Below are 11,697 nucleotides of genomic sequence, written 5' to 3' on the forward strand. Positions count from 1 at the left end.
ATCTTACAATCAACTCAAATAACAACATTCCATCATAATATATCATAAGTAAGCTATCCACGATGATATCACCGAAAATTTCAAAGTAAAAGTGTTTGTTTTAACATGGAACGATGTGTAACATCACAACATATTAATGAAGAATAATTAAGTCAATAATAATGTTGACACCAAACAATTCATTATAACCAAAAATCTAGCCATACTAGTGATTATATTCATAATCAATGATTATCTCCTCAATTAATCGAGCACTTGATGATGTTCTCAAATGAAACCTTGTTTTGTCCACAAACAAATTCCGTTAAATAATAATTTCTTTGTTATATGGAGAGAAGAACGCGGAAAATATTCTGATTTAAGAAGCTGAAAAATCACAAGAAATATGGTTTGAACACACGCTCCATACCATGATTTCATTGGAACATAACATTAAGTGGTGGGTCACATGTGGGCCACCAGTTTGACACGTCTGCATTAAGGAGGCCTGTAGACGCGGTCAAGATCGTGAAGCTGCAGCAGCAGCAGTCCTCTGTACCTAATAAAGTGGACGTATATGAACAACTGCTTTCTATTTACAACTGCGTACATACAGCCACAGAGGTGGGACAGAGTAAGAACTGGGGTGAAGTGCTGCTGCTGTGGTGGCGGTAGCTGGAGCACACTTTGCTCTGCTGCAGATGCACGCCATCTATGTTTATTATTAAACCAGAATGCGTCACAGATAGAGGCAGCTTGGCCTACACAGTTTTGCAGTTGCAAACGCTGTCACCCTCTCCAGATCAGAGAGGCATTCAACTTGTGAAACACTTGTGTAAAGGGAATAGTTTGGGGGGGGTTTGAAGTGTGGTTGACAATTGCGCTCATTGAAATCACACTGAGCAAAGGTTTTCTGACTGGGAGTTTGAATGACGTTGCTCATCAAAGTCCATAGAGAAAATAATTCATTTTACCTCACAGCACACAGGAGTTCTTGAACCACTGTTGCCTGCATTAGTACATTCAAATGTGCCATTTTGTGACTTGAATGTATGAAATTCTTTTGTTCTGATTTATCCAAGTGACACAAACTTAACAAACGGGGCTGCAGTAGAGTAGCAGCAGCTCCTGTGTTCCTGTGACACAAAAATGCTGACTTTCTCTATGGAGTTTGGTGTAGTAGAGTGAGCAGTAAACTGAAGATTCCAACCAGAGAAGGTTGTCTTTCCTGCTTTGAGGCTGTGAGCCTGTATGCTTCAAAAAAATAACAACCCTGCACTTAAGAAGAGAAAATGCTTTTAAAAAAATCAGTCAAAATCTGAGAAACGCCACACCATAAAGTGTACCAACCATGTGGTAAAACAACCATGGCCTCGTCCACTCAGGCGTGCGAAACCCCTGTGGCGTTCAGCCTGAGGTTTCCCTCAAAACCCTACTGAGCAGCATGCATCTCTTTTCAAGAGGAAGCAGCGACTGAGGCACTCTGGCTTCATACAGATATACTTGTACATTTGCAAGAGTCAAAATGAGAACCTGGAAAATTAAGCAGAATTGGACTATTTCCTCAAACTATAGCAGTAGTGGCAGTGAAATGAAAGGCCTCGCTGCAGGATACAGTCATACAGTCAGGTTAGCGGTAAGACTGAAATAAGGCCTCTGAATCTGATGAAAATAGATAAATAAGTGCATGACTAACACAGCTTTAAGCCACTTTCACAGAAATATTTGAATACCTCCATTACTGACTAATAATATGACTGCTGCTGTAAAATCTACAACTGGATTTGAGTTAAACTGTCATTATTTCTTCTTTCAAAAGTTACTTAGTCCCACGTTGACGCAAATATATTCACAATTGTGTCTTCAGATAGATATTCCAGATAGTGTGAGTCTGTGTTTACATGTTATTTGCATGGATGTCAGGGACGGACTGTGGATTCAAACCTTTTCAAATACATATAATTTAACTTTTACAGCTTTACAAAGCAGAGCAGAAGTAAAAGCAGGAGGCAGAAGATGATAAACAAAAGGCAGGACACAGAGTGGACAGGCAGTTTGCATTATTATAAACGATGTAGGCGTAGGTACCAGAGAGCCTTCCTCAAACGAGGCAGAGATTGGTTTAAAGTGACACACTAAACACATGTCTTTAAAAACACAACTTCAGATGTGAGGTGTAGCCTACATCTACACTCTTGAATAAAATAAAGCGACCTGGACGACAGAAAACCTTCACAGACGCTGAGGCACTTACTTTGCTGTCGAGCTGAGGTGCTTCAGGATGCTCAGAGACTGCCACATTTCTGCACTGCACCGCACGTTCCACCTGTCCACCTCCGTCCACCTCCGTCCTCACACAGCGTCCTGGTCTGAACTCGTCCTCGCCTGAGTCCAGCTTGAGCTACTTCATCTGTAGAAGAGAAGAGAAGGTCCAGGCCTGTGTGTGGGGTCGGCAGGTTTTTGAGTGCGTGTTTTGGTCGTCAGTTTTCGTTCTTGTTTCAGGGGGAGTGAGCTCTGAAGTAACTCCTAACACAAGTCAGCGAATGAGGAAGTTGCACAGATGAAGTGCAAGTTGTCAGGGGGAAGAGAGATGTTTTTTTTTTGTGTCAGGTTTGATTGTCACACTATGATTGTACAGAGGCAGAGCCTGTGCAGATGCTCCACTACATGTTTCCAAAGACGAGACCGAGCAATTTAAAATGAAGCTGTGAGGACGGAGAATTTTGATGCTATTCTAGGAATACTTAAGAGAGGTTAAGTTTCGACTGAAGTTCTTTTCATTTACCCAGTTCTGTGCCACTGCTTTCTTCATAAATGATACTTTGCCTCTTGAAATATCCTCCAGGAAGACTGTGGTTAGTTTGTACTTCTGTAAATAATAACCGTGTGTGTGCTAAAGAGGTAAAAGGATATGAAAAGAGGAAACTGTCAGACTCTTGCTCTGACAGTATTGTTTTTCCTCCACACTGTTGAATGTCGGAAGAAATTTTGATTTTATTTTGATTTTGATTTTGATTGCGTTTCCTTTGTTCCTCATACCTGCCAGATTAGGTGTTTTTCTTTTTAATTTTATTCAACTTTTTTTTTGTTTTAACCTGCAATAACAGATCTTTGGCCAGTTTGGGTCAGCAGAAAAAATGTTGAAATGTTGTGTTTCAAAGTATTGCCATGTTTCTTGTTATTTTAGAACAAAAATGCCTCTTCTCTGTCAAACACAAATGCTCATTACTGCTTATACATGGCATTATGAAATCACAGTAAATTAGAAAAAATTAGAGTTGTATAAAATATAATTCACTAGAATTAAATTGCTCAGAAAAGGTTAAAAAAATTACCAGTCTTGTAATGTTTCATTAAAGAGTTAAAAATGTTATTTTTTGGTAAGCTTCATGTTTTTCCACAGGTTGTTGTTGTAGGTCTGATTTCTACAGTTTCTAACAGTTAAGACATTTACAAAGTGTTGAGGTTAAGGACTCTTCACATAATAAAAGCCTCGATACCTGATGTTCACCAGAGACGCTGATTCGGGCAGTGGAGTGGACTCTACCCTCAAACGTTCAAGTGGGAGTTAATGCTGGTTGAACGGTGGCATCTAGTGGTGACATTTCCTAAACGCAAACAGGTAACATAAACAAAAAAAAACTTAACACATCAGTCTCTTATCGGTCAGTGAATTTATTTTTAAAAATGATTTCAAATACATTGATGGAAAATGTATAACATATTTATTTTTCCTGCTATGGCTAAAGCACTCTCACTTTGTGTATGTTTTTTTTTCCTTTTCCTTTCTTTTCTATGAGATACTTCCATGATATAGGGAATCTGGTTTTTACCTGATTAAGACATTTCCAAAGAAAGTCACCAACCACTGAGTATCCAGGTCATTATGCTGTACATCTGTGCAGTGTGAATAATAGAAATGCCCTGCAGTATTTCCTGTCTCTGCAAGATCGCCTAAGGTCCGTCACAGGAGAGGAGTCGAGGTGTCTGAGCATTTTTTGAGACTTATTACCGGAGCTTAAGTGAAGAAAAAACAAAACAAAAACAAAATACTAAACTGAGTGAGTGTAGGTGGTTTAATTACAGGAGAAAAGTTGAATGGTCTTGTGTAAACTTTGAAAAAGGCAATAGAAGTCATCTCTCCTATAGACGTAGCAAGGTTCTTGTTAGAAACGGGGCAAGGCCACAAGTCACTGAGACAGTTTGAGGCTACGCTTATCAGCAAGAAAAAAAAAAAGGTATTTAACTGCTAGAAACTCATGATTCAAGGCAATTTAAGTATAATATTTCTGGTGCTTTGCGTGAAGGATTCTAAAACACACCACTAAACTAACAGCAATAGGTTCAAAAGAATAAAGGGAAAATTTAGGGGGGGACCCAAAAGCCATGAGAGAAACTTCACATCAACTACAGTTTAAATTTATTGTCATAGCTACAACAGCTAATTCTTCCATCTTTGAAAACTGTGGCCCAAAAACAAGACAGAACAGTCAAACAAGTGAGAGAAATTACAATAATTTTGGTTTGCATAATGATAACGTATCTGTTAAGTGGCAGTAAATAATAGGTCTTTTTATATATATCCCAAACAAAATACTGAACCAAATAGTATATTTTTTATTATCTTAGATTCACCTCTGAAAAGTATAGTTCTCTCTCAGTCTCACAAATCGGGTAAAGATAAGTAAAGCACCAAGGGAAAAACTCATGCACACCGACTGTAATACCTGTTCAGTTGCTGCGTAAACTTGACTTACGGTAAGTTTATGAAAAATGTATGAATAGAAAGGAATGGAAATAACTTCAGCAGCTTTAGAATTAAAACCCTGGTGGTTGAGGAAGAGTAAAGAGGAAGTGAAGCACTTGGAAAACCTGCGATTGTCTCCTTGAAATTTCTGTAATTCTAAAGAAAACTAGAGGTATTCCAAATGTTGCATTCCTCTTTGTCCCACTGTTCTCCACCCGTTTCCCCCCCCAGTCCTGACCACACAGTCATGGAAGCCCCTCTGATTTGAAAAAGGGGGAACAGGAGTTCAGGATCATCCCCCGATCTCCCACCACTTGCATTGGTCCCTTCCCCGTCCTCTTCCTCTCTCCATTTCTCTGAGACTGAAGTGCATGATGAAGCTTACAGATGGAGGATTAGCGCTTCCCTTTGGCATCTTCGGCTTCTTTTTCAGCTGTTTTTTTGAAATATAAAAACATATCAAATTAAAATCCTTCAAATGGCCCAAACTTACACAACAAGTCTTGAATTAACTAATATGGTTTCTCACCTTTCCTGATGTCATCTCTCTTCTTAGCTGCGTCCTCCCTCTGTTTCTTGATGATGGCCAGCCTGGCCAGGTCAGCCTTGGCCTGGTCAGTCTTCCCCTCCTGGTGGAGCTTCATGTAGCGTTCCTTTGATTTCTGCTTCTCTATCTCTTCTCTGAGAGAACAGAAATGAATTCACATGAAATAAAGCAAGGCCTTGCGACATAAAATAGAAAAGAAAACATGGTCACAAGTTATGGTTTTAATTTTAGAAGCTCTGGCTTTTCTGAGTCACTGATGCTTCTCCCATAAATATTAGGTTTTCATTTTAAAACAGCACAAAAAAGATATTTGTTCAGGCAACAGTTTTAGCTCCTGGGACTCCTTTCTCAAAACCCCAGTTCTGTGTTGATAAAAAAGCCGATATAATACAAAACTTAAACTGTTTTTTGTGTATGCAGAACCGTAACCTAACTAAATACGCATTAATCCATTCAGAGTAAAACAGGAAGACAATTCCCACCTCTGCTGTTTGTTTGTTTCAGTGTATTACTTACAAGAAACAACAATGGTGAAGAGTAGAGGAAAGACAGATGACATATGTTTCCAGGGCAGAATTCAAGTGTTTTTAAACAAAAACAAAAGTGGTACGGATGTAGTAGGAGACATTGAGTGACACATACCTCTCTCTGCGAGACAGCTCTTTGGGAGCATTCTCGTCTATTTCGGTGACCTTCTTGTTTTTCTGAGACACACGGTTTGGATTCTCAATCTCTATAAGCCCCTCCACACCATTTCTCCTCTTGAACTGAAACAAAAAACAATAAATAAAAATATATATGCATGACCCATTTTACAGATACTCATCGTTTCTGATAACTGTAAACATACACTGCACTAAATTGACAGTGACAGTCCATTTCAGCTAGGTTAAACCTTTTTTTAGATTTCTTTTTGGTGTGGCGTAGGTTGTTTCATGTCATAAAGTAAAGACATTTTTCTAGAAAGATCCAACAAAGAGACAGAAGTTCTTCATTCAATGTGTACAGATGTCAGTCTTTCTGCAGTGACATCCAGTCCAGAGTGTTTTGGTGTTGTTTGAAATTGAAACTTAGGATGTGAGGTTTGTTTTCCTTCTGCTGTGATTTTTTCTTGCCTGAAGCATTTCCATAGTGCTTCCGCTTACAGCTACAGCAGAGCTCTTCATTTTCAGAATAAATTTGTGTGAAAGAACTCTTTGTGGTAATCAAGTGATTATTGGAGGGAAAGTAGGCATAAAGGATGGTGCAATCTGAATCACAGGGTAGTGAAATTCACATAAAGCAGTAGGAAATTGATGGATAATCACTGAGAATTATAAACTCTTGCCGCACTCACTTCGGAGTCTTCATCACTGCTGCTCTCTTCCTCAGACTCAGCAGAGCTCTCTTTTTCTGCACCAGGATTTTCTTCCTGTTTATATACACAACAAAGCACACCTGATGAGATCTGTTATTAAAACCACAGTAAACTGCCATGAAAAGTCATTTTCACTCACCAACTCCCTCTGTGCCTTCATCTGTCGGTCAATCTCCTCAGGGTTGCTGAACTGCTTTCCTCGGCCCTTGTGGCCCTTTTTTCCTGCAACACAGTTCGGAGGTGTCACTTGCAAATAAACCGTCTTCAAGCCATTACATCATCAATGGTTTGGCCAGGTTTGTGTGCTAGTCTGTCTGGCAGCACAACTCAAAAACAAAAAAAATGCAAGTGAGTTTTTATTTATGTTTGTTCTATATCAATTTAAAATACAAACACACATTTCAGATTTTAAACAAATTGTTCCGCCCTATTTACAACATATAGGATTGAATAAAGTGCCTTAACTCATGAAATTACAATGTACAGCATTTTCAATACAGCTGGATGTGTATGTTATGGTCACACTAGCTTATGGTGGGCACAAATACAACATGAACAATGCAAGTCGAATTAGACCATGTATGAATACTACTACTTTAACTATTTAGTCTGTGATGACGATTAAGTCTTATGTATCGCATTATTCAGTATGCACAGGGGGTAAAAATTTAAATAAAAATCAGCAAAAGCATTTTAGCTGAGTTACGTTTGAATAATGTGATTTCTGCTTAATGACTCGGCACAAATGTTTACAGCTTCATAGTTGGTCTAAAATATGGACTAATATCGGAATCGTAAAGTGGCATCGTCCCATCTGTAATTTAAACACTGACAAGTGTTGCTGTTCTTGTGTCCAGTCCAGTGAACACACACACAGGTGGTCGGTCGTTGTATTTACAGATCTACATATTTAAAAAAAGGCAAAACATTTACTAGTATTTGATGATGGCGAACGCCAACCAGCAGGGAAGAAAATAAATGTTAACATACACTTTGTAGTCAGCGAAAGCTATCTCTGTGCACATGGTATTGGCGGTTACTGACCAAACATTTCAAACGAATGTATGTGTTAAAACAACATAAATTAATAGTAACTTTCATGTGAAGTCATGCATTAACAATAGCTACGTTCAGCGCGCCTTTCTTTGGTCGCTCTCGAAACAAAAAAAATACGACATTGTTAACCGGTTAGCATGCTACAAGCTACGCATGCGAGAGTTCAACCGGAATTCACGCTAGCCACCACAGTTAGCTTGCTAAAACATTAGCGTGTTACATTAAATGTGATATTGACACTCACCGCCTCGGGGCATTATTATGATTCAAAAGTGGCGACGGCGACACCGAAGAAGTCCTCTGTTGTGTCACGGAAAACCTTGACCGTCGCGCAGACAAAAGCGGCTGTTTTTTAAGTGCTGGAAGAAAAGGCTAGCTTCGAGTACTTCGTGTCTCCCGCTGACGCAAACGTCGAAATGTTGCTGCGCTCACTCACTCGTGGCTATCTGCGCACGCGCAGTCCTGGAGTCAGGACCATTGAACAAATCACAGGGCCACTTTATTAGGTACACATGTTCAACTGCTGAGACAAGTAACGTATCCGCTCGTCCAGGGTTGTTTTACAACTTACTGAATGTGATCCTTAAAAGACTACATGTTTAAAAGTAAATACCAACGTAATTTGTTGACAAAATGCTTTTGCACTTTATATACTGTATATTCTGTTCTATATTTGTAGTCTTACCAGTCAACATCCTTCTACATTGCGCATTCACAAATGTGAAATGAAGATGAAAACATATCCCCACCGTGGGACTAATAGAGTCTTATCTTACAGTATCTTATATTAATGACAAAGCAGCAGCCCTATGTACGTAGGCATGTAGACCTGCTGACGTTCAATCAGAATGAGGAAAGGTGTTTTGAACAATGCATTATATGTTTTATTAGCTGTTGTTTTTTTTAACAGATTCATTTTGCATCATAGATACGTTTGTTTTTTATTGTTATTGTGAACAAATATTGTTGCATTTTAAAACAAAAAAAAAAAATTCAGAATAAAAATGCCCTATATTTTTATCATATAGCCCACTCTTACTGAACATTTACATTTACTGACCAGACGAGACGCTCAGTGGCCTCCAGGTCATTTGAGTTTGAGTTCAGGACACAATAAAACTGATGTTTTTCACTGAACAGTTACATTTACTGACCAGACTAGATGCTCAGTGGCCTCCAGGTCATTTGAGTTTGGGACACAATAAAACTGCTGTTTTCTTTCAAATGACTGTGTTTTATTCATAACCTCAATACAAACATATACAAAGGTCAGTCTGTACTTTCCATACATGATGTAAGTTTTGTCTTCAAGTTTATTGAGATAGAACTCAAAAGACAGCAGAACAAAACTACTAAATCTGATAACCTTAGAATCAGATTCCACATCATCAGTTCTGTTTACCAAAATTAGGTCACACTGAACTGCCATCTAAGAAAGCCTTTTTTAATTTATTGCTGTGATCAGTGTAGCTTTAGCACTGAGCTTGACTTGCTTTGATGCATCATATGCCGTCTTTTAACATCTGATTTCAGTCAAATAAATATGAGCATGGTACTTAAAAAAGGTAGAAAACAAGATGGATTTTTTTTAAACATCAATATAATAAACGCAAAACTATAATACAAAAAGAGGACTAAGAATATTGTCAATTCATGCAGGAATCAGGTCAGATCTGTCAATGTTGACTCTTTAATTCGTCCACTTCCTTCTCCATCATGTGGTACTCCACTGTCGTCTCTGTCAACTAAAAAAGAGAAAAGAATAACATCAGTTATGTAGTATCTCCACCTTTAACCATTGGAGTTGTCACAAAGTATAGATTTGCAGTGTGATAAACGAAACTCTGATAGTGTTGTATAAATGCATTGTTGACATAAAAACGAACCAAACATAATCAGTGTACTATAAAGCATGATGAAAGCTCCCACCATGTCCATGAGGAGTTCAATCTTCAGTTTCAGGAGGTTGTTTTCTTCCTCCAGTTGTGCATTTCTTTTCTTAAGCCGCCGCAATTCCCTACCAGAGGTATTCCCACCAGATTCTGTTTCAACAAACAAAAAACTATTACGTGAGCACCTATGGCAACAACTGCCACCGCTCAAGTCACTCTTTGGAAAAAAAAAAAAAAGGGTAGTACCTGATACCCACTGTCCCTCTTCAAACTTCCAGCTCAGGCCTCCGATGTTCATTGCAGGAGGCCCATACTCAAGACCCAGCTCGATTTCTCTTGTGGACCGATCCAGCTACATGAGATGAGGAGGCAAAACACGTTGTACCATCTATGCATTATGTGAGAGCACTTTGACATGTGCTATACAAATAAAATACAATTTGTTTGTTATATGGGTGTATACCCATGATTGTTCCGGGACTGTGTTTATAATTCAGCAGATACTGAAAACTCACCGTGTGGAGGCTTGACAGTGATGCGGATTTGCGAGGCGGAATCTTCTTTGGACTGAATGTGTTTCCAAAGATCGGCATCTTGAGTGACTTTTTAAGATCCTGTACGAGATTGGGGTTTCAACAATAACAGGCATTAGCATGTGAGTTAACAGCATCACCTAGCCACAGTTTATGTTTATCATTTAGGAGGGTTTGCTGGCAGGAACTTTGTGAATATTAGCTCACAGCAGCCTTAGAATAAGCCATTTTGTATGAACTTTCAGCAATGGCCTCGCTTTACAGAGGCCTCCATCTTGCTCTGCCATGTTTCTACAGCAGCAAAAACCAGCCAGAGCTTGTGTTTTGCACTTTGAAGTTATATATATGCTTACTACATAAACGACGAAGAGAGATGTCCATTTTGGGATGCAAAGGCCACCGTAGTTCTGCAATGCACTTGGGAAAGGGAGGGGTGAGCTGAACTCGCATATACGATTTACCGTTGACGGTGGGTAGGTATAATGCTTAGTGCCGGAGATGGCTGTTGGAGGGTGGTGGAGGAGTCATGTTCCTGCACTCAACGTGACAGACTGGAATCAAACTGAAAAATGTTGAACTGTAGATCAGTTAAAAAAGACTTAAAAATCCTAAAAAAAACATGCTTTAATCAGCAGCTGAACTCGCATAAATGCGTCACTTTACCATTGATGGTGGGTAGGTTTAATGTTTAGTGCCAGAGAACTGATTCTAATGATTCAGTGTGTGTTGCATATAAAATGCCAGTTTTGTGAAGTCGTACTATGACTGGAACTATAGTAATGGAAATCGACGTGCCTGATACCACACAGAGAAGCATCGAGCTGTGCCAAGCCAGGTTGTGCTAGAACTGTACTGTGGAAAAGCGTCATAATTTATTCTTCTAAATTATTCTTACATACTGGACTAACTTTTAACTTCAACCTATGGGAGAAGCATAACATGTAGTTAGAGCTCGGCCAGTGGTTTGCCCACGATATACTCACAAGAATAGCTGTGATTAAGTAGAACGGTTTACGATTTCATTGTTTCAACACACACACACACACAGCACTGTTTTTAAAATATAAAATATCAAACAGAAAATAATAATTCAAAAAGTAAAAAAAATTTCTCTCTTAAATTTAATGCCAAAACAAATACCACTATATAAACAGCCACTTAAAAGGGATCAAAGTATTATTCTTAACAGATTAGCAATTAGCAAGGCATCAGTATCACTAGATCTCATATGGGAAGCACACATACTAACTGACTGTGATCAAATACTTCTTATATTAGCGGCTAATTAGCAATCGTGAAACATTAACATTAATAAAATATTTCCAAACGACCTACACAGGTCTACTAGCCCTGTGTGCTACGCTAGCACTAGCTAGGTGTGGCTACTACTCATATCTGACCTTCAATTGAAACTCTCGACTTCTTCAAAGGCTGGTTAGTAGTTGATGAATCAGTTAGAATAACCAACTAATGCATTTACCTCCATAAAGTCTACTTGTGTAATTTCTTTAAAGTGGTGGCAGGAATTGTTTCCTTCCCCCAAAACAATTGTTGCTTCTGCGCATGTGGGACTGTTCTATTTGAAC

General features: G+C 38.8%; 2 protein-coding genes across 6 annotated transcripts in view; both read right to left on the reverse strand.

Moving 5' to 3' along the window:
- Window positions 1-8,123, reverse strand: part of sh3bp1 (SH3-domain binding protein 1) — a 16,910-nt gene extending 8,787 nt beyond the window's left edge. Inside the window, exons 1-7 of one of the 3 annotated variants that reach the window (XR_006358215.1) lie at window positions 7,931-8,123; window positions 6,770-6,852; window positions 6,610-6,684; window positions 5,916-6,040; window positions 5,256-5,407; window positions 3,480-5,159; window positions 2,234-2,389 (exon numbers count right to left, since the gene is read on the reverse strand). Coding sequence is in view for 2 of the 3 variants with exons in the window: in XM_044013355.1 (XP_043869290.1) it covers window positions 2,234-2,280 (47 nt within the window). In the remaining variant the exon portion in view is untranslated. Of the gene's footprint in view, window positions 1-2,233; window positions 2,538-3,479; window positions 5,160-5,255; window positions 5,408-5,915; window positions 6,041-6,609; window positions 6,685-6,769; window positions 6,853-7,930 lie in introns of those variants that run through there. The other 2 variants (XM_044013355.1, XM_044013357.1) reach the window with 2 other exon arrangements.
- Window positions 8,124-8,899: 776 nt separating this feature from the next.
- On the reverse strand, window positions 8,900-11,678 carry cby1 (chibby homolog 1 (Drosophila)). Of its 3 annotated transcripts, none has more exons than XM_044013260.1 (5): window positions 11,512-11,678; window positions 10,094-10,192; window positions 9,825-9,930; window positions 9,616-9,728; window positions 8,900-9,431 (listed from the first exon to the last, which is right to left on the reverse strand). In XM_044013260.1, the coding sequence occupies exons 2-5, from the start codon at window positions 10,169-10,171 to the stop codon at window positions 9,363-9,365; spliced, it is 366 nt and encodes a 121-aa protein (XP_043869195.1). In that variant the 5' UTR covers window positions 10,172-10,192; window positions 11,512-11,678; the 3' UTR covers window positions 8,900-9,362. The 3 variants fall into 3 exon arrangements, with proteins under 3 accessions (XP_043869195.1, XP_043869194.1, XP_043869196.1); XM_044013259.1 differs by having other exon boundaries at window positions 11,592-11,671; XM_044013261.1 differs by lacking the exon at window positions 11,512-11,678 and adding an exon at window positions 10,465-10,673.
- Between the last annotated feature and the right edge of the window lie 19 nt (window positions 11,679-11,697).

Source organism: Solea senegalensis, linkage group LG18 (assembly GCF_019176455.1).
Source record: "Solea senegalensis isolate Sse05_10M linkage group LG18, IFAPA_SoseM_1, whole genome shotgun sequence".
NCBI lineage: Eukaryota > Metazoa > Chordata > Actinopteri > Pleuronectiformes > Soleidae > Solea > Solea senegalensis.

Excerpts from the sequence above, each read along its gene's own strand:
- cby1 (XM_044013259.1), bottom strand. Across the intron at positions 9,729-9,824 it reads AGAGGGACAGTGGGTATCAG|AATCTGGTGGGAATACCTCT; the intron begins GTACTACCCTTT and ends TTGTTGAAACAG. Across the intron at positions 9,432-9,615 it reads TTGAACTCCTCATGGACATG|TTGACAGAGACGACAGTGGA; the intron begins GTGGGAGCTTTC and ends TCTCTTTTTTAG.